Source organism: Bombus terrestris, chromosome 6 (genome assembly GCF_910591885.1).
Source record: "Bombus terrestris chromosome 6, iyBomTerr1.2, whole genome shotgun sequence".
Lineage (NCBI taxonomy): Eukaryota > Metazoa > Arthropoda > Insecta > Hymenoptera > Apidae > Bombus > Bombus terrestris.
Window position 1 is genome coordinate 15,036,588 of NC_063274.1, and position 23,977 is coordinate 15,060,564.

Here is a 23,977-nt window from a genome sequence, read left to right on the forward strand (position 1 = left end):
CATTTGCCCTAGTTTCCTGACCTCTCGTTTACTCGTCTTAGAATTGTAATTTTAATTAATAACAAAGGATTTCTTACATGAAAATATGATAGACAATTACAGTAATGAGCAAAATTAAATACACGGCCTCTAAAACAGTGTAACTTTTTTAAAATTCGACCAAACGAATTGATTTCTTTTTCTTTTTTGAGAAGTAAGAAGAATCAGTTTACTAGATGACGTGTAAAAAAGTTTTATATAAATCGCAAACTGGCCGGAACCGATAGAAGAAAGTAAAAATCGCTTTTACAACTTTTTTATCTGAGTCTGCAGTAAAGATATAAAGATGAAAGAATCTATAGATTTTAGGATGAAAGTGATGAAAATTTTGTTTTGGATCGAATTGTGTTTAAACGAAATATTCGTAATATACTCATAATTAAACGTATTGTTTAAAATTTCACGACAGGCTCAGATAAAGACGTTATGAAATGCGAACTTTACTATTTTCTTTGCGATTCCGCTCAATTGCAATTTTTACAAGAACTTTTTGCACGTCAAATATTAAACTAATCCTCCTAATTGTCAAGAAGCAAACTCAAGTCGTTTGATCCTATTTTAAAAAAGTTACTTTATTTTAAAAAGTGCACCTTCAGTTTCGCCCATTATTGTATACGGAAAATGTCACGGAATAAATAATAATTTACACGTAATAAAAAAATAATTTACTTTCGTACTTGATAATTTTCAGTTCTTTGACGTACTTATTTGTTTCCAAATCGATTTCTCACTTTTCTTAAAATCTGGTAGCTAATTTATTTCAGCAGAGAACGAGATTAAACGATCGTTACATCGATCGTGAAATTCGCTTCTCGAAAAACGAATTACCATTTCATACGCATATTCAATTATTTCATATGCACGTTCAGAGTAAAGCCCGACAAGGAGTGTCGACGTTGCTCGGCCAGTGCGAAATTTCTACCGGTTTAAATTTATGAAACGAGGAAATAACGATGTCGAGAACGCGATATATCGAAAATAAGCTGGTGGCAAAGGGTGGATACTGCATTAACGATGGCTATCAGTGTGTGCGTGTGAAATTGCGGGCCATGGAATTTCGAATAACGATGCCGCTGTTCCTTAACGTTATTTGTACCAATCACGTTAACTCTCTATTTTAGCGTTTGTTGGACTTTTCTCCCCAAAATTCAACCTACTATTGGCCATATGCAATTACAATTACGTATCACGTATTTGTATTTGTAAAAATATAAAAGCGATTAATATTTAATATTTATCGTTCGAAGTACTATTATGATACATATCTATAAAGGCTCTTAATACCAATGTGCATTCGAATGCTATATTTCGCTGTCATGTTTAATATTTTAGTTAGAGTGATTTAGGTACATCTCGTACATAAATTACGCTTATGCTCGTATCGTTGAAATCGAGCTTTCGAAATATTGATATATCGGATACAGATTTCAGTTTACGTGCTCATCAATACTTTCTGACTGTTTCCGGTTATGAATGCGTTTGCTAGATGGCATGCAATATATTATGTAATTAGAGACATTGTTGTAATTGAAGTGGGTGACAAATTTCATTGAATAGCAACTTTTAAGCAAGAAAATATATCAGAAATGCACTCATATCCGGAAATTTGTAGTGTAGAAAAAGTAATATAAGTATAAAGTACGACTTTGCGTTCTCCTCGTTTTGCAAAAATTGAAATTAAAGTGTATATATCATTCGAATTAATCCTTTCCAAAGACTTTAACATTTTTGGTGGGAGAAGAAAAGCTCGTCAATTTCTATTTTTATTTAAAAGATATACAGTTAAAAAAAATATAGATTAACTCGAACTCTTTAAAACACCTGCGCTTTAAAAGAAAACACTTGCGTCACATGAGCCGTTCGGAACCTTCTTAATTTTACTTAATGAGCTTTCTTTCTACGTTTCATCGTTTTAAATCCATAGCCTGAGTTAGTTGCGTAAAACATCATCTATATGAATGAACAATATGTTATGTATAATAACGTTTTTACGTCAACTTTCGGCCGGCACAGACAGTCCAAAAATATAGTAGATCGTATTATTAACAGAAAATTGAAGTACGAAATTTATTTACACATTCGTCAGAATGAAAGATTACAAGTTGGACATTTAAAATGGTGAAAATTGATAGCGTGATAGAGGCTTTTTCTCTATTCGCTCGATCAACGTTAATACAGGAGGCAGGTGAGAAGAAACCTTTCGATTAAATGCCATTAGGTCGATCGCTTTCTGTCGTTACCGCTAATTTTCCTTTAATCCAAGCTTTCGTGACAGTTTTAAAATTCTCTGTGATATTTTCCGTCCAATTATTTTCTAAATTCCCCGATGCCGCAACAACCAACGCGTTATCATTAATCCATCTTATTTCGATTAGTTGCAATACGGCCATTACTTTAGATTCTTTAGAGCATTAGAGTATTAAATAGCCGTTCTATTTATCATTTCACACATCGAGATGCGGAATAGTAATCGTTCAGAATCGAATTAAATTTATTATTTATTGAAAATAAATTTAGTACTTATTACAGCGTACAGAATTGCCTCCTATTTATTAAATCTACCTGCATTTAAACATATGAGAACTGTTACAGGTACGAATGCACGTATAAACGCAAGCAGGTATAATTGAATAATTTCTGAAAATTATTTATCTATGATCTATAGCATGTCATCGTTAGCTGTCTAGCTGAAGGTACTATTTGAGTAACTTCAAATTGCAGTCGAATTAAGATTTTATTGCTCTTCAGTTTCCAATGAAAACTTATGTTTTTCGTTCGTTGCAACATGCAAATGTTCGTTCGAGCAACTGTTTCAGAACTCATTTGCAATCGATGGAATTACGTAAGATAGAGAATTAAAGCAACGTCGTCATACCGTTTCCTTTGATAACGATACTTTTACGATATCACATAATTGCATAAAATAGAATGCTTTATTGGAAAAATATTTTAGAAGCAGTATTAGATCAAACTTTTCGACATGGCAAAAAATCGCCGCTATATTTAAAATGTTTATATTTCCTGAAAATAATTATGTAGAAAATTCTTAGAACGATTTTTTACGTCGATCTTGAAATTTTTTGAATTACTCACTTTTTCTGAATCGACGGTTAATATTTTTTTTCATATTATATTCTGTTTTCTTTTTTTTTTCTTAAATAAGTGTCTTTATTACTTAAAGTAGAAATGTATTGTAGAATATAGAATGTATAGACTATAGAATTTTATACATTGTCCGTACAAAAATATGAAAGAATATATACGTATATACTTGATGAATTAATTTAGCTTTAGGATACCACACATGTATGTATTTTACGCGCATAGAACAACCGAACAAAAAACACGTAGAACGAAAATCAAGACTGACAAAGTGAATTTCATAGCCTACTTCTAAAAAAATAGAATACGCCAGTGGGCTTGTGATAGACATAAAAAAATGCTTCTTCCTCTGTTATACATCAAAGCGAATTCGATGAAGCATCACGTCAAAGCTCTACCTAAAGAAAGTATCTGCTTCGAGTACCCTTCCACTAAATTCGATAGCACTTCGTATGAAAAGCTTAAAGAGGCTATTTTTATTGAGTACGAAATTCGCAAGTCGATAGCGCTAGTTCGAAGGAACTATGAATCCATATAAAAAGAAGGTTATTGACATTTTAATTTTATTCAAACTATTCGACCCAAACCAAATACATTTGTGTATTCTTGATAATAATTGATCGTACCAATTGATACATTTTTATGTACGTTTCAGAAATTTTAATATGGAAAATGGAAATAGATCTTCTAACATTATATCAAATAATGGAAATCGTATTTTAAAACCGTAATCTTCGTGAGAGTAACCATAGGTATAATAAATCATCGATGTACTTAAAATATAGTAATATGATAGAGTCTTCATACAATATGTATGATATCTGCACCATTCCTGTACTATTGCTATATCAGTTATAGAAATTTCAGTTCATAATTTGCATTTATTAATACAAACTTCCAAAATGTATAACTAATCGAGCTTTTAAATGACAATTTCAATTAGAATGTATAAAAGAAATTTGAAACGAACAGGAAGATTAAAGCAGCGATTCAATTAACAATATCTCGTTTGTTTGTCAAACTTAAAAGACGTTCGAATGACGTAAAATCGTTAAAGACAAAGCAGCAAGAAACAAAGATATTGAAAGAAATATTATTATAAGAAATAAGGAAAGAAATGATCAAAGAGGATAACTATTCCTTTTCCTTTATTAAACATAACATTCTACTTTCTTAATATTAAGTTAATAGTAAAGCATCTAATGTCCTATCGTAAATCGAAATTTCGATATATCATTTTCACAGCACGACACGGATGGCACCAGGTGCGTGAACCTTCAGCATACTGATCTGAACGAGAAGGATATCGAGACCATACTCGATTGGCACAACGTTTATCGCAACACTGTGGCGAACGGGGACGAGGAGCGAGGAAATCCGGGACCTCAACGTCCAGCAAAGTTCATGATGGAGCTGGTACGATTTAGTTTGGTCCACCAAGGCATAATATATGTGGCTATAAAAAAGAAGGGATAAGGTTGGAACATGCTGACGACTGGCATGAACAACATTCAGGTGTTGAATGGCAACTGTGAAGAAATTTCAACCCTCTCTATAGTAGAAAAATTCCCAACCAGTCCCTTTCGACTGTTTTATTTCATAAATCTGTTCATAAATCAAAGTATATGCCACTTCGATACGCGTAAACCCAATGTAACTTGTAAACTCGAGTTATAAAAACTTTATATTACGACCCAAATAAAAACTGTCAATTGAAGGAAAGTGAATAGCTGTCGTGGGAGAATTTTAGTCCCTCTAATGCTTGATTTTCGATCGGTTTTTAAATATACAAGTGCTATACAAAAGTCAAAAATGGTATCTCATATTTCTGTCTTCTCTTTAAATTAATTTGAGCTTCATAATTATGAGTTCAGTTATGGATATTTTATCTGTGTTATATGTGTATGGAATATTTCGAATATTTTCGTATATTATAAGCATTTTTACAATATTACATTCCCTATAAATGTACAAAAGTCCGTCGTCTGATCATAACAATTAACGGTTGAAGCTACATTTATTCTGTATATATTAATAACAAACAAAATCGCAGTATAATGCAGCGTATAATATCAGTAATATCTCTCTAATTACATAGCTATCGTGGATTTTTTCGATCATTTCGAATAAAGAATCTGATGTCGATATTTATTTTGACAGATCTGGGATGACGAACTTGCTCATATCGCGAGACGATGGGTAGTACAGTGCAACCTTCTCGAGAAAGATCAGTGTAGAGACGTTGGCAAGTAACTCCTACAGATATATTCCATTTTTCATTCGCTTTAGTCGTCCCTATCATTTTTCAATATCCACCGGTATACGTTCGAACGCGAAATTGTTCCGCCTGCAACCGGATCGATGTCAGTGCGTTTCTTCTTTTTACCTCAATTTTTCTTTTTCTTACTTGCGAATTTCCCCTACCATACTGTTTTTTTTCATCCCGTGTAGTTTGTTTCGACTTCACTTCAATTTGCAACAGCAAGACGTAAAAAGCGATAGTGGTTCTTATAAAAGAAAAATTCCATTTCGTTTATTGCCTGTCTTCGATGGGTGCACTTGATTGTTCGTTTGATTTTGTCAAGAAACAATTGACGTGCTTTAGATGCCTTCGAAATATTTGTCTGAGCTTTGATAATATATGTAGCGGCACATGAGTCAGAGGATAATGCAACTTATGTTGTTGTTTTGCCTCGGAATATCAAGATCGTTAGGATACACGTAATGTAAGAATAAATAAACTCCGGGCAAAACAATGTCGCCGCTACGTGCAAATGTTGAACAAAGACGAATTCGAATTTTTCGACTCTCCCCCGATCAGTATAAATAAACGGACGCGATCGCGAGCGAGGCAGTTATACGAGTTATACGAGTTATCGATTAATATCTACGAGTTATCTGCGAGCGATTATACACTGTCTTTGCTAATACGTTTGCACGAGCGACTTTGGACATTGTCTATATTTATTTATAATTTATTTCATTTATTTCAAATATATTTGACGAGTTGCAACATCAAGTTCTCGTTACCTACTTATCAATCCTCTACAATTCCTCTACATATACATCATCGATTAAAAGCTTGGAATCATTTGTTCGATTGCTGTAACATAAATTTGAAAATTTTTTTATTCATTTCAGAAACAGTTATATAATTTAAAAGAATAATATTACATAGGCTAACTTAATTCGACAAAGCATCTTATTTTCCTTTGGTATATTTTTAAGGACAAAAAATGTATTTTATAGTGGCTTAAAATTATTAACTTTAGTTATAATTCTTATACTTTTTTCAGTATACAGAATTTTCAAGCGTTTAACTGGTAATGCATGGAAACAATTTCTTTGTTTTATGTATGGTTTTATATCGTTCGGTACATAATTGAAATAGATTCTCTTATTTACGCTCATCGCGGAAAATATAAAGTTACCTAGAAAAGAAAACCAATTGAAATATGTAAAAAACTAATTGTGCGTAGATATATCCTGTTAGAAAAAGCATGAGTTCGTAGAATTCCTTTTGTCCGAAAATGTTTCTAATACATTAATGAAATTAAAAAGAGGAAAGGGGAAGCCCACTTGAAAAGTTTATTTCGTTCTGTTCCGCGTAAATATTTCAGCAGTTAAAACAATAAAAGTATAGCTAATTTAAAACATCGGCTTTTCATTATCAAACCAGACTCGTTGATTCAATCAATTTAAAGCAAAGTATGCAAAACGTAAAATAAACACAATAATATCAGAGTAACATCAACTTGAAATAAAACAAAGTAAAGTGAAATATGAAAGCGAATATTGCATGTATAAATAAACAATTATGGTACGAAAAGAATACTAAACATAAGAAATTAAGCGGATCGTTTCATTAAACAAAAAAAAAAAAAAAAAAAGGAAAAGATATCAATATATACAAGATATTAATAAAACATTAATAAAACAACAAGATATTAAGTAAATATGTATTAGAGTAATAAAATAATTAAGAAAATATTGTACTACGTAATACAACAGTAAAATAATAATGCAACAAGAAAAATATACATATGAAGAGCCCAGTTAAATGGTAATGTTCCATTTCTTTTTATACTGAATATGCAGTTGTTTTGTATGTTTGAGCCTTTGTAAGTACAGTAGAACCTCCATTATTTGAACATCGATTATTCGAACGTCCGATTATCCGACCATTGCATCGGTACATTGTATATATATTTTTGTCGATGAGAGACAAGCTAGTATGTTGTCTGTATTGTCGATATATTGTCAGTTGATTTTTATATTGCACGCTAATATATCAAAATATAAGCGTACCGTTTTCAATTCAGGGGAGACGTGAAACAGTGACTCGATTAGGCAGTGGTGAAACAGTAACTGAAATAGCAGTGATTTGCGGAATTAGTAAATTAAAAATTTTGAAATTAACAATCTTGAAGAAGACAACATTTCCACAAATGATACTTCTGCGAAACTATTAACTTTAAAAAAGATATGAGATTTTGCAGCTCACAAGGATTGGGAAAACAATGATGAATAAAACTTACGTATATAATACTTGTAATATGTAACAAATTACAATTTTTCACGTAGAATGTAGTTAAATACGAGTCGTTCGATTATACGAAAAATTCGATTATACGAAAAATTCGATTATCCGATCATCCTGAACGAAGTTAGTTCGGATAATCGAGCTTCTACTGTATCTGTAATAACGTTTGAGAGTGAAAGAATAACGTTCGATAGCGAAAATTTAAACATCGCGCACAATTTTTCCAAATTAAAGATTTTATCATTTTTCTCTGATTTTTTCGTATAATAGAAAAATATTCAAGTGTGACCCTCGATATATCACGGCACGTGACATTCAAACCCCCTGGTGCGTTCTGGATTGCGTAACGCGAGTTTATAATTGAGATCTTGCGAACCATCAACAGGATTCCAACGAATAAGCCGGTAGAGTTGTCTCCGGATGAAAAAATCCGAAAGATTGAAATTCGTTAGCATGTGGCATCCGGAGCATGTGGGTCATGCAGTTGGCTCTCTTTTATCAATTCAATGACCAGAATACCTTTTATTAAAACAGTCTCGGGTATGAGACTGAAAACCGGAGGTCAGTCATACGTGAACCAGATCTAACGAATTTCTAAAGTAAGATAGTTTATTTGTGACAGCGATTCTCCCCGCAAAAAATATATAGCAATTATGTATTCTATAATACATTTACGACGCATATATTTTTAATCACTGTTTATAATATCGATTATTGATATTATGTTAATACTATTTATTAATAACAAAATTAATATTTACCAGCATGAATATTATTATTAATTGATTATTCGAGTCATAGTACCCGTAATTTAGTTTATATAATATTTAACACGCTAATACATAATCCGATATTTAAGTATGTTCGTCGCATCAATTTATGAAGCTATTTATGTAGTTCCACAAATTCCTATGATTGCAGGTCTGTTGCTAACAACAAATTTCAACACAGCTTCTTTTAACAAACGTTATTCGATTATTATTTTGGCATTTTGATGCATAAATATGAAGTATTTACATTTTCTGGTAACAAATGAATTGTTTTAGCGTAACAATACTTCCAGCAGATGGTAAACATCGAATAACATCGAAGTTAGCGATGGTATACTGGTATTATTAAATATTCCATTGCGGATTCCACGATCGTCGCGTTCAATTTTAAATTAACTTGAATTCAGGAAAATAAAATTTACACCGATCAAAGTATGCATACGTTTAATACTTACACGTGTATATAAAATTTGAATAAAGGAACATCCGAAGAAAAAGAATTTCATTATGTCATTTCATCGATTTGAACAATTTGATGTTAACGATCCGTGTCTCGGTACAGTGTTAGTGATATTTCGAAATGTTTCGTATAACTGCATATACATAAAATATTTCTAGGAATGTCAGAATACTTTCGTGAGCCACTTCGTATCATTCAATCATTTGGAACCTAAAATTACAGGTGCTAACAATCCGGGTGTCTATCTTTTGTAGAACGATTCGGAGTATGGCAGAACGTGCACGTACTCGATATGTACAGCGTAGGAAACACAACGTCCACCGCGAGGATTCGCTTTCATATTCAATCATGGTACGACGAAGTAGAAGACTTCGATTCTGCGGAATTCGGGTGAGCTCTTTGCGTGCGCTTTTGTACGGATTTTGAGGCAGCGTCATTTTTCGCCGTGATTATTTTTTCCTCTTCTTTCTTTTCTTTTCTTTTTTTTTTTTTTTGTTTTTCAAGTTCTCTTTTTCAATCTACCCTTTTACACGAGCGTGCGAGGATGAACTTCAGCAGAGAGATCCGGTGTGAAAGGCGTTATTCGAAAAGAATAAAAGTGAGCGCATGGCCGTACTCCGCACCGATTCTGTGTATCGTGTTAAATTGAATTTCATTTGTATGGTAGTCTTTCAGTTTTTTGAGATTGGGAGGATTGTTGTATAGTTCAGGTTGCTGAGTTTAATTGTTCTATTGTGGCTGGTTTAACAAGACACTGTAATTGAATCGGTGAGATCGGAAACAAACAAGTTTTTTGGAGGGGGGGGGGGAGAGAGGATCGAATTATTCGGTGAATCATATCTTTCGCTTGTAAATTAGTACAGAATTATACGTCATTAATACGTTAAATGAGCGCAGACAAGCCAAAAATTAGTAGATGCGTATATGATAAAATAGGAAAAGTGATTTGTAAGAAACGTTATAAGTTATATTTGTTTCTACAAAGTGACTTATATTGTTTTTAATTCAATTGCGGGGAACATAAGGGGGAAAGCGAAGATTTGGAACGTGGCAATGTAGTTAATTCGAAATCGATTTATTCTTTAGGAAGGCTCTGAAACTAATTCTTTTCCATATACATACAGTTTAATCTGTCTATTGTATGGAAACAAAAATATGCCTTCCCCAACGGTACCTTAATACTAGGAATACTACAATACTTAAATGTTTACTTAATACAATACTTAAAATGTTTTTTTACATAACAATATAACGAATAAGATTTGAATTCCACCTCGCCTTCTTTCTTAATGGTACATCAATGAATCTTTGATTCTGTGAGAATATTTAAAAATAATCGCCAATATTTTCCTATTCGTTTCTGTTACTATTTATTATAATTTGCAGGCTATGGGTTTTTATACAAATTCATACTTTTATGAATCAAATAAATTGGATCCTAATAGACGTTTTCTTCTTTTAAATGTTTTAAGGGTTCTTTTATTCTGAATGAATAAATACCTCATTTTTACACACAATTTAAATCAGTTATAAAATTTCATTCATGAGATATAAAATTTTGATGAGTTACTTCCTTCAGTCACTATTTCTTTTATAGAAAGGAATGATTTGAACGATGGAAGAGAATTTGACGGAATAATTGGAACGGCGCCAAAGATTGCCAAAGATCTTGTTTCCCTTTTCATTCCCTCTGCACGGCGTTGAAGTATCGAAATAATTTGTCGTTCAGAAATATTGATGCGGATTTTATTAGCCCCTGAGGAATGACTAAAATCCTGAAAGTCTGGAAATATTCTGATATGAAAAATTGATATAGGAGTAATATGATCTCGACGATAATAAGTCATGCCATGGTTTAGGATTACAGGAAATGCTTGAAACAAAGCCTTCAGATCAAATAGCCATGAACCTAAATAGAAGATTAACAAATTGAAAATCCATATATCCAATTGGATAGACTAGGATAGAACGAGGTAAAGGTACTTGTACAAAATACTTACAAATACGCGTACACTCAAGATTTTAGGTACACAATTTTGTACAAAAACATCTCGTATTTTAAATTGTAACAAAAGCTTTCCGATATCAATCCGATATATATGCAGAGATGTTATTTAATTGTGAAATTATATCAAAAGTGGTGTGCGAATAGATATCTTTGTTCGGTTTTGTAACATTAAGCGGCTTTCACAAACATATTCACGGTGAATTACCACAGGCGGACGATTGACGGATAAGTACGAATCATATGTAATTTAACAAGATAGATAGGATTTGATTAAAAACGTAAAAAAGCGAGAAATACGGCCAGAAAAGCAAACGAAAAAATGGATATGCATTAATCATATCGGCGCGACTTTATCACGACGTAAACTCGTTATTTGCATTAACGGCGGTTCGACACGCAAAAAATAAAAAGGACGAAATGAACGTAGCTTTATGATTTCGTTGTCGTTTGTGACATAATGTTTATTTTTATATTGTTAATGAAACTAATTTGCTGAATACTGGGAAACGAAGGATATTTTCCGTTAACGAAATTGCACGGAGAGAAGAATATTTTGTTAATTTTGTATTTATTGGTATCTACTACGATATTTCGATGGTATTATTACTTCATTACGGAGTATGATATTTTATACTTCGATATTTTTAGGAAGCGTCGCGCAGTTTTGTGGCTATTCGGAGTACCTAAGCATTTATAAAACGTTTTTTTCTAGCCAACGTAAATTTTCAAAATCTTTAAAAGGATCGAAGACAGAAATTACATATGTAGCGTCATTTTATTTAATTTTATAATTATAAGTATATTAGAATAGAATGGCAAAATATATTTTTTGGAACGTACACATAACGATACAATAAATAAATACTTCTTTCATTATTTTATTTTTTTATAACTTTTTCATTATTCAGTGCTCTTCCATTTCGTAATCAAGCTTGAAAATCAAAATAAAAATTACAAAATACAAATATGTCAGTATATTTCTTCATATCTTCGAATTACAGAAAGTAGTAAATGGCGTAGAAAAAGACAGGAATCATCTTACGAAATGCATGACATAAGCTTTTAAACGACTTTAAGGGAAAACGATCAACGAGTATGACTCGTAAAATTCAATGTAATTCAATCACTTCTCTTCCATCTTCAGGGATCAACAATAAATAGCGCAGATACAAAGGGAGTCAAAAGACACAAGGCCTTTCACCGTACGTTTGTCGTGTGATAATACTTCGTGTATACGCGAGCCTGTGTATGTGTGAATGTGTACCCAAGTCGCGTGAAAATCCACACGTATTGTCATTCTGCACAGCATTCAATAGCCTAAGTTGAATTGATCGAAACGACTTTTATCTGCCAAGGCTTTCACTTTGTAAATGGAACTGGTCGGTGCAGCGTGTGTAGACACTGTTAACTCGCCTTTGAATATAGCAGAAGGTTTACATTGCCTCTTTCTCTACCCCTTACCTTAACTTTCCACTCTGTCTCTGCGTGTTTTATCCCAACTGTATATGTACGACAGACGCATTTCGCTTACATCGAATCGACGTTGCCTAGGAAACACCGAAACATCGAGCTTTCACCGTCGATCTTAATGAAAATCCTCTATATTATAGTTTGTATAATAATCTGTATTACAGTGGTAGTAGATTGAAATTTTCAAATCGTATCGTTAATATCGTTTTGCTGAATTTGCTTAATTTCTGATTGATTAAATTATTTTCTTAATTCTAATATGCTTCAGTGAAGGACATAATTATCGTAGACTCTCGATAATTATTATTAGATTATTGATAGATTCTGTTTAATTCCAAGTGTCAAAACTAATGCATATGCGTGTATCGGTCTTAATTGCTTCATTTAATCATATATGTTGGTACAGTAATGAATCAACTTTAGTCAAATTCGATTGATCAAACTAAACGATAAATGGTATGAAATAAATTTGTCGGTGGCAAATTTGTGCAATGTTAGGAATAATGATAAACAATTTTCAAAATTAGGTGTCTCCACAAGCGAATTTTAGTGGCAGTTCCATGTGTCGTATATTTATTACATATAGGCTATTAAAAATCTAGGACAATACGTAGCTATCACCATCAGTTTTATTGTACGTATCGCATGATGTTGGACAAAGTATTACATTTTTTCCATAACTGGTCAAATTTTATTTATTGGGATGGCTCATTAAATACCAAGCCCAGTGTCCAGATACCAGATTTACCAGATACTGGTAAATACACAACTTACACAAAAAAACCCCTCCCCCGCCAATCTTCATCGATGATGTTATTGACATTCAATCAATGACAAAGACAATTCAAAAAGAAATCGGTAAGGAGGAATATAAATTGAAAATCAGCAACAACAGTGTAAAAGTCCTGCCAACCACCCCAGACGCATACAGAAAATTAACGAAGTTGTTAAAAACCCTGAATGCCAACTTCCACACATACCAGCTCAAGCAAGAAAGAACATTTCGTGTGGTGCTACGCAATATCCACCACTCAGTCGATCTAGACGAAGTAAAGTTCGAACTTCTAAAGCTTGGTCACGACGTAACTAACATCAGCAACATAAGACATAGAATCACAAAAAATCCACTATCGCTATTTTTCATAGATATAAAACAAAAAGAAAATAATAAAGAAATCTACAACGTCAACCGGCTGATGAACTCCATAGTTAAGTTCGAACCACCTCTTGTAAAGAAAGAGATAGTACAATGCAAAAGGTGCCAAAGGTACGGCCACACGCAGAAATACTGCAATCATAATTTCTGGTGCGTAAAATGTGCTGGTAGTCATCCCACTGACCAATGCACTAAATCCTCAGAAACCCCCGCGAAGTGCATCCACTGTCAAGGAGAGCATCTTGCGAACTACAAAGGATGCTTAGCCTATGAAACGCTACATAATAATAAGTACCCTAAACTCAGACCCAAGGAGATAACCAAACAAGAACCTAGACCCAAAAAATTCTCTACACCATCAATCTCCTATGCCCAAGCAGCACAAGGAAACATAGACAATTCGAAAACCCACAGTGGACACTCAGAAAATAGTGTTCCCACCTCACAAAACACAGACAACTTCACCAGACTCGAAAAACTAATCGAGAAGCAAACTGAGCAAATTAACAACTTGCTGTCACTACTTACACTCTTCATGGATAAATTAATACGCACAGAAGCAAAATAAAACCAATGCGTCTAGCTCTGTGGAACGCCAACGGTCTAGCTCAGCACAAATTTGAAATAGAACTCTTCTTAAAACAGCAGCAAATCGACGTAATGCTCATATCTGAAACCCACTTCACCGACAAAAACTACCTCAAAATACACGGCTACAACATCTACCACACACAACACCCCAGTGCGAAGGCACACGGTGGCACCGGAATCATCGTCAAATCCAGCATTAAGCACTACGAGCTTCCATCATTCCAGAAAGGCTACCTTCAAGCCACAAGCGTAGCAATAGAAGACCGCCATGGTACAATGAGCACCTCAGCAGTATACTACCCTCCCAGACACTCGATTGCTAAAGAGAACTTCGATAGCCTCTTTGACGTCCTAGGCAATAGATTCATAGCTGGAGGAGACTATAACGCCAAACATACCCAATGGGGCAGCAGACTTGTCACAGCAAGAGGCAAAAACCTCCTGAAAAGCATAATCACCAACAATCTCAACTAACTTACCACATATGAACCCACATACTGGCCCACTGACACTAACAAAATCCCCGATTATAATCATAATCCCCGACTTCTTCATAACCAAAAATATCTCGCCCAGATATGTCCAAATCAACTCCTCGGCTGAACTCTCTTCTGACCGCTCCCCCGTAATAGCAACAGTTCAGCAATAATCGAGAACCCACCTAATGGCCTTATTCACAACCAACTCACCAATTGGCAGCTCTTTAGAGAAGTCTTTAACCGCTCAACCTCTGCCTCAATCTCACTAAAAACAAAGGAAGATATCGAAACTGCCACAGAATACTTAAACACGAGCATAATAAACGCTATCCGCTCCTCAACACCTACTAAGACTTCTATCAGTAAACACGAATATCCCCATTACATATTAAACAAAATCACAGAAAAACAAAGACTAAGAAGAGTATGGCAAACCCATAGAACACCGGACGACAAACGCAAACTAAACAACGCAACCAGGAAGTTAACCAAAATCATTAAAAATTACAAAAATGACTGTTTCCAAAAGTACCTCGTCAATTTGTCCCCCTCTGCAGACTCTAACTACTCACTATGGAAGGCTTCCAGGAAACTCACGCGTCCCTTGCAAATAATCCCACCAATTCGCTGTCCGCAAGGCGGATGGGCACGAAGCCCTATAGAAAAAGCCAACCTGTTCGCCAAATACATATCCAACGTTTTTAAACCTCATTCCTCCAATACCGGTCCGGAAATAACAGAATACCTGCATTCTCCCTTCCAAATGTCTCTCCCCATTAAACTTTTCACTTCTCTAGAGGTTACTGAATTAATCCATCGTCTGAACCCCAGGAAAGCACCGGGACATGATCAAATAAATAACAAAGCAATTAAGGAACTACCTGTAAAAGGGATTGCACTCATTTCTTCAATTTTCAATGCAATTCTTCGCCTTGAATACTATCCCAAAACCTGGAAAACGTCACAAATTACGCTCATCCCTAAACCCGGAAAACCAATACACGAAACTAGCTCCTATCGCCCAAATAATCTTCTACCCACTTTGTCAAAATTATTCGAAAAGTTGCTAACGAATCGACTCCTTTCACTCCTAGAGGATCTGAAAACCCTGCCAGATCATCAATTCGGTTTTTGGAAGCAGCATTCCACAATAGAGCAAATCCACCGAATAACACACAATATCAGCCAAACACTCGAAAAAAAAAATATTGCTCAGCGGTATTCCTTGATATTCAACAGACATTCGACAAAGTATGGCATGAAGGGCTTCTTTACAAACATAAAAAAGTCCTACCACACACTTCCTACTCCATCCTAAAGTCCTACCTAACCAATAGGCAATTCGTGGTTAAATGCGCAGACGCCATTACCACAACTTTCCCAGAAAAGAAGCGGGCATACCCCAAGGCAGTGTCCTCGGACCCCTTCTGTTCTTCATCTATACTGCCGATTTACCAATATCGATAGAATTAACCATAGCAACATTTGCTGACGACACAGCGCTATTAGCGTCCCACGCCAACCCGATAATAGCCTCATCCACTCTCCAGCGAGGTCTCGACTCAATGGAGAAGTGGTTCCATAAATGGGGCTTCGAAATTAATGAAAAAAAATCCACACATGTAACCTTCACGCTGCGAAAACAAACCTGCCCGCAGGTCTCCATTAACAATATAACAGTTCCTAACAAGGACACCGTCAGATACCTGGGCATGACTCTGGACAGGAGATTAACCTGGAAACAACATATCGTAGACAAATCTAAACAACTCAGGGACAAACTCAAAAAATTTTATTGGCTCATTAGCCATCGCTCCAACCTAAGCACGCAGAATAAGATTACGCTCTATAAGATCGTAGTAAAACCTGTCTGGACCTACGGAATCCAACTATGGGGAACAGCAAGTAATTCCAACATTGAAATACTTCAACGCTTCCAATCGAAAACACTAAGATCCCTAATAAATGCACCCTGGTATGTTACCAACGAAACAATCCACCGTGACCTCAAGATACCTACAGTCAAATATGAAATACACAAGTCCAGAAGCAGATATAACACAAGAGTCAACAACCACCACAACCCATTAGTCACCGAACTACTAGACACGGCGGACCAGATCCGCAGACTAAAAAGAAAATACCCTTTAGATTAAATCCTTAGATCCTACTAGAACCAACAATATAAAACTATTATAAGCCATGTCATTGTATCACGCCAAATTAAGTTACTGAAAAGTCTCAACGAGAATTGATTGTAAATATTCTAATAAGTAAAAAAAAAAAAAAAAAAAGAAAAAACATTGAGTACAACTTAGACGCTAAAGATGAGTAGAATTCGTCATCCCGTTGACCGCGAATTCGTTATTGAGCCTAGGATCATTGTCATTAGCTTCTCGTGTATCTAATTATCGCGATTACTTTTCAAATTCCATCATAGTCATATTTATACTTGTAAATATCTCCTCTATTGCATAATGATCACGTCTAATGCCAATAGGGATTCGTTTCACGTCCTTAACCCTAACTCTAATCTTAACGCCAACTCGACATATATATATTGTCACCATTTCAAGATTCTCAACCGAAGGGCTCAATAAGTATTGTCAATACGATATTGTCAATATTTACTGATAAATCGCATTTTCGTTGAGAACCATGAAATATTGACAATAGTATCGATTGTTTCAGGGCACCGCAATCACCTCATCTTACATTGCAGTTTCTATGCTTCGCTGCGAAACCTTCTCATTCACAATCCCTCGATTTCAGATTGGTGAATTTCGCAGCGCGGAGCAACCTGTCTTACATTCCGTTCGCGTCGTCGACAATTAGGCAGATCGGTTGCGGTCGTGCAATTTACACGGGCAGGTCCGGGCAATCGACAAGCAGTAGCACAGACACGCCAATAGCCGGCCGTACAATGGCAGTTGGATTCGGGGATCGCGTAGAGGCCCTCGTGTGCAATTACGGCCCACTCGATCGGAACACAGCAAGAGAACTGTACGAAGATGGTGTGCCGGCTCTTTGTCCACCGGGGACGATCCGCAGCTCACGATACCAAGCCCTCTGTCGTAAGTGTTTCCTCGTAGAGATGTTCCCGCCGGGGAACTCGCGCGATCGTTGTCGCCTCCTTTCTCTTCTCTCTGTTCTCTCCCTCGCTGAGTCTGCATACAGCGCTTGTTAACTATTTCCTTGGATGACGATTCTTGCGATGACGCGACGACGCGACATTAGAATCGTTTTCATGGAGTATTCGGATCGCTGTTCTCACGGGAGATTAGCTTCAGGTTATTCGATATATACGGAGTGGGTTAGTTCTGTTGCCAGAAGCTAATGGGAAACATAAGACACGATACGTACAATCATCGTTAAAAGTCTATGCAACAATTTGTTACAACAAGAACAATGTGAAATGTTTTCGTTATCATAAATAACGGAATATTTAGGCTGCGTGCGCGTTGGTGACAATTTGTCACGCTCCCGTTCGCATCAACCGCAAGTTCAATTGTTTCTTTCTCCTATAAGCAGTTAAATGCTAGTCTTGCAATGTCCTTTAACGAATGTCCTTTTCATAAATAACGAAAATATCGCGCGACAAATTGTCATTAGTGTGCGCATAGTCTCTGCGATATCGAAATGGTCGAGGATGAGAAAGGATGTCGTAGAGTAAGATTAAATAAGGGATTTAATGGTAAAACGGGGCAAGTAGATCTTTCCAGGCAAATTGCAGAAAATTGTTGCGTCAAGCTACAAAGGCTATGCAAAGCATTTTTGTAATACCGACAGTTATTTCCCAATGAAGAAGTTTTTTATGAGATTTTATATTTCACTTTCGTGGAATTAGATAACCAAATGAAGGCACTTCTAAATCATGCGAAATTTAATATACTTGAACATAATTAATTAGTAGATATATAAAAGATACTTTCTTCCGACACTGTATCCGAACTCAGTATGCAACTACGATTTAATAAATAATTTCGATTTATTATGTATGGATTTCATAAACATTTTAGTGAATCAAATTAGTCTGCCGATTGCACGAGATCACAAGTGTGACTCTTAATTATTTTGATTAACTTGCCATTAGTTTCCAATATTCATTTATACTATATATATTTTAACGCTATTTATGGACAGTTTTACAGTGTTTACATATCGATACTATGTAAGATATACAGAACGGAATGTAATACTATTGACACTTCAATTGTTTAAAAATGTAGCAACCATGCCTATCAAATTTACGCTCATCAAGTTTCATAGAATAACACGAATTGATTTTTAGCAGATCACACGCAAAAATAGTAAGGTTAATTTAAAAATAAGATCGAAGCATTCGCATGTTGACAGGACAAGATTGAAGTTGTATTGAAATAATGTTTTACTTTGCTTCATTGATTAGGTGTATCTTTATTTGCTACGTTATTTTTCAATGACTGCGAGAAAACGAGAACGATGTTGTTTTTGTCGAAATCTTAATATAACGCGGGAAATTGCAATTACGGTCTGCTCTTAAAATACTTCACAAGGTAGCAGGTAACTGCGATGAAAGTTTCGTTGAAATAACAAAATAAAAGTATAAACCGTCAATCTGCAAAAGAAAGACTGATTTTCTACGTTCAATTCAGTAGAAAACGGTCATAGTGAAATATACATTGTAAATATTGAAATACTACTCTGTCAAAAAATGAAATGCAGCCACCAGTTTGTATGTTATTTGTTTCTTCTTTTATTGCGTACAAAACATCGATTTTTCACACGCTGAAATATGATGGACAAAAGAATGTTTTGCATAGTATTGCTTTGTTTGAAAAAAGTTTGTCGGATTTTATTTAAAAAATGATTTAGTTTGTTTATTTGTAGTAAAAGCTACTTTTAGGAAATTTATCTATAAAAAAGCAAATATTTGGCGTCGCGACTGATAAAATACATTTTTCAGCTTTTAAAGAATATCCTTACTTCCTCTATTTTCCTCCGTTGCCTATTTTATTCTTCGCAAAAGTATGTTATTTCTTTGCAATTTCGGCGATGTCTGAACGATTCGTAAAATCCGTCGTTCGAGCGACTGTAAGAGCCGCGAAACTATTACCTCTGATTGCGAGATATAGGTACTTCAAGTTGCAGAACATTTCTATAAGTAGATATAGAAGGGGCAGGCTGAACATTAAGGGAGCGTCTCTACAATCTTATTCAGCACTCTGCTCCGGTATTGCTGAATCCTCCAGTTTCCCGAAAATGTACCTAGTTCCCTCGAAAATTTTCGCTTCTGTTTGAAACTGAACTTAGAACGAATGAACAGCAATAAAACCGTGACGCTGTTACCATTGCCAATCGAGTTACTTAAATCGATATCTTCTTATTTTCGCCATTATTCGTTTAAATATCATTCAAATAATTCCTTACTAAAAATATGAATCATAAAGTGTTGAAATTTTACATGATATATCACTAACAATAATATGAAAACACACTATGACAGGAAGAATATCAGCAGAAGAGTAATGAATCACAAAACGTATCTCCGAAAACAAAATTTCATTTGCTATAAGCTTATACTAGCGTGAAATATTGCACGCGAAGATCTTTCTTCTTATCGCCTAAAATTATTTTTCAATAATTTAACAAGAGATACGTTTCCTTTTGAGTCGAACAAAATTATACACAAGTATTTACGTTAACTACATAACGTATTATTTATAATTACCTTATCTTTCGTTTCCAACTTTTTCCTTCGTGCGTGGAACATTCTGAAAAAGAGCGAGACCGAAGAGGAGCACAAAATGTAAAGTTACGCGATAAAAAAACTATAATAGCATCCTTCCCTGGAGTGTTGTTACAATTGGAAAAAGCAATAATCATAGCAAGACAAACCTCGTTACACTGTTCGACTTTTTCCTCGCTGAAATTGCGTGACTCGTTCTGTGCACAACCTTTTTTATTCCTCGCGAAATCTTTTCCTCACCTTTTATCGCGATTCGACCACCGTCAACCAAATAATACACATAACGAAGATAAAAATTAATACGTTACAATGGAACGATCGTGACATAGCGTTCGTGATTTCGGGTTAGTCGTATGATTCTCGTTACGAAAATTACTCGATCGTTTCTCAGTCGATTACGTATTCCAAGGGAAAGAAAATCTAAAATCCGTCGATGGAAACCAAGACCGGATGAAAGTTTTTGAGGCCTGGGATTATTGATCTAACCGAGGTTCCCTTTATAGAAAATTCGGGGGCGGGAATTAAAATGTATATACATATATATCGATTAGATATTATAACAAGTATTCTTTGCTAATCTATAACAAAATTAAATAAATTTACGTAAATATGGAATGAGATTTATTGTATAATAAGTCATATTCAAATCTTTTTATTATGCATTATCAAAAAACAGCTGCTTTCTTTTAATTTTTAAAAATGTTTAAATTTGAATTTCTTGTTATTGGCGTAAAATGAAATTTTTCTTGAACAGCGGTGTCAACAAAAATGTAGAAGGCTTCGGGGCTGTAACTCTTTTTAGTCCTCCTTCTTAATCCGCTCCTGATGGAAACGTCGCCAAGAACTTTGGCGGACAAAATTAATCCATTCGTCATCTAGTTTGGTTTCTTACCAGGTCTCAAACAGTACGCGTCTTACGACAGCGAAAGAATTATGTTAACTGCGCAAATAGCCATTTGATGACATCCATCCGCGTTTCCGCGTTAAGGTATCAATGTATCCCGATATTAATTAAACTGTAACTGTCATTTCTGTCATCTCGTGCTGCGAATGACAAGTTCCCTATGATTATTCGTTTTCTATTCGAACACTCGAGACTCGAAGCCAAGAAACACAATAAAAGATATTTATTCCTAATGAAACAAAATATAGATGTAACATTGAATAAAGAAATATATTTTTGACGCTTGAGAAGAGAATTTTATTGCTATCGATATTAGTTAACCATAAATTTATAACGTGCTTGAAAAGTTGTGCTATTTACTTAAATTACCAAATATTGTGTAATTGTCTCATAACTGCAACCCTTCCAATTGCATATGGAACGAAAGATTTCGTATTTCGACGAGTTCAGTAATTGTAATGTTACCTAAAAGACCAGTCGGAACAAACACGTCGAAACGCAAAGTAAAAAGAAGCACATGCAAATATTTTGTGCAGCCGCCGTAAGTATCAAACATCAATCTTCGTGGCAACATTACGTCGTAAGCAAATAAATCTCACCCAGCTTGGCTGTTTCCTCGCGAGTCGACATTTTCCCTCTTTCATGTCATCGAAAGGCAAACAAGGAAACCGATATATCGCGTGACTCGTTCCGTATACGAAAACAACGATCTACTATACCGATCGAAAATTCCTTCAAAGAACGCGTACATACACGTTACATACATAGAACAACGTTGCCGCGTTGGTCGCGATATTGTGCATGGATTTCAGTTATCTTTCCAATTTATACCGACGAACTCGCTTGCGAGATCTCAATAAGGATAAGGTGGATGCTCGTTAAAGTTTTCCATGAGCACTGCCATTGAATGGAGAAAGAAAGGGAGAGAGAGAGAGAGAGAGAGAGAGACAAAGATAAGAAAAAAAGAAAAGAAAAATGATTGCCTCTATTAGAAAAGTTTCAGAAGCGGCAGTCGCAAAAGGTGCAGCACAAGATTCAACAGAAGCAAGATAAAAGGAACGATCGACCGATGAACAACGGGGCATTCTTAATCAAATCGACAATTTATCTTATTCAACTGGTATTATTATTGTTGTCGACCACTTATCGTCGTTCCCTGCTCTAGCACTACCAATAAACCATATTCACCAGGTAAATCGTTTTTTCTTTCTCTTCCTTCCCGTTGATTCGGTGCACAATAGCGTACAGAAAGTCTTCGAACAGATGGAATTTTTTAGGCTTGTTCTTTACAAAAAAATTGAAAGAATCTTAACTGATATTGCACCAATGAACGACTCCTGATTATTGATGTTTGTGTATTTCCGCAAAGAACGAGCGATTTAACGTATTCAAAGAGTTACAGGGGAAAATCTATCCGGTCGAAGGTTTTTCCTCCGTTATTGTAGTTTGTAGAAAATTAATATTATATTATCGCATTGTATATTTGAGTAACTTTTCGTTAATTAATCTTCTTACTGTTATTATATTAATCGCTTAACGTTGATATTCTTAAATAGTTTCTTTTCCTTGTTCGAATTTCTTATTTTTCTTGAACTTTATTTTCCATTATCATCGGCAATTATTCATTTATTCATTTGTTATTGATTTATTACCCTTTATTTATTCTATTTACTTATTAGCAATTTATTTTTAGCAATTCTTACACAAATGTTCACTCGAATAATGTTTCAATTTTCTCTCAGTTTTTTCTCACAACTGATATGTTCCAATTGTTGTACAACAAATATGTATTGTTACAAGAGATCTTTACAAGGTAATAAAACAATTTTTATCTTATAACGTAATAATGTTTGATGTCCAATCTCTGAATGTTTCATAATACTCGAAAGTAAATTATAGTAACGGAAAGGAAAGCTAGTTACAACTGTATAGCGCTTTTGAGGAATTTCAAATTCATGGGAGTTTTGTCTTTGCATACGTCTGCAAATACTAGAAAATGGGACAAGCCAAACATGCGTTGTAGTTGAAAGCAAAAATTTCAGAACTTAATCGTCTCAAGAACTGCTAAAAACGTGATTATATTCTTCTCTAAATTTCTGAACGTGTCTTGCAAATGTTACTTAATTACAATATAACGCACTAAAATGTTTCTACAAATTGCATGCCAATCACGCCGCTGCACCTAACCCAGATCTGTAAAACCTACTCACAGTACATGTAAGTACACTTCATTTCATTTAAAATCCCATGATTTCCACGTCAGAAGTTTCTTCTCATATACTTTTTATCTATTTTCATTCTCAACACGGATAGTTAATATTTCTCGTGATTAATCTCTCATATTGATTTTATAAAAATCTTACGCTAACCCCAAGAAGTCTGAACCCTCTCGCCTTCATCGGTTTATTTCCGATTAAACCGTATTTCTCTATCATCAGAAAATCTGTCAAAAGGATCGAGAAAACTATAAAATAATCACTGTTATATGCATAACTTCTTCTTCCAATTTTACGCTGGAAGCTTTCTTTAAAACATAAGAAATCATTTTCTCGATCGAAACGAGAACGACATTATGCAGTAAGTAAATTCGATTGGATCTAATTGAAATTTCAGAAACCCATTTACGAGGCAGATTCATTTGATTACCCCTAAAACATCACTGCCCAACGATCACCGGTGTCACGACAACGACATTAATCTCCATTCGCCTTTTCATTACAGTTTAAC

The 23,977-nt window shown here is 34.8% G+C and overlaps 1 protein-coding gene across 1 annotated transcript; it reads left to right on the plus strand.

Annotated features, from left to right (window-relative positions):
* Positions 1-4,380: 4,380 nt before the first annotated feature.
* Positions 4,381-22,423, plus strand: LOC100650154 (venom allergen 3-like; the record flags this gene model as incomplete). The annotated part of the gene is made up of 5 exons (XM_048406562.1): positions 4,381-4,614; positions 5,302-5,386; positions 9,169-9,304; positions 17,391-17,692; positions 22,243-22,423. Coding segments are annotated over 5 exons (930 nt in total), but the record flags the coding sequence as incomplete, so codon positions are not given.
* Positions 22,424-23,977: the final 1,554 nt, after the last annotated feature.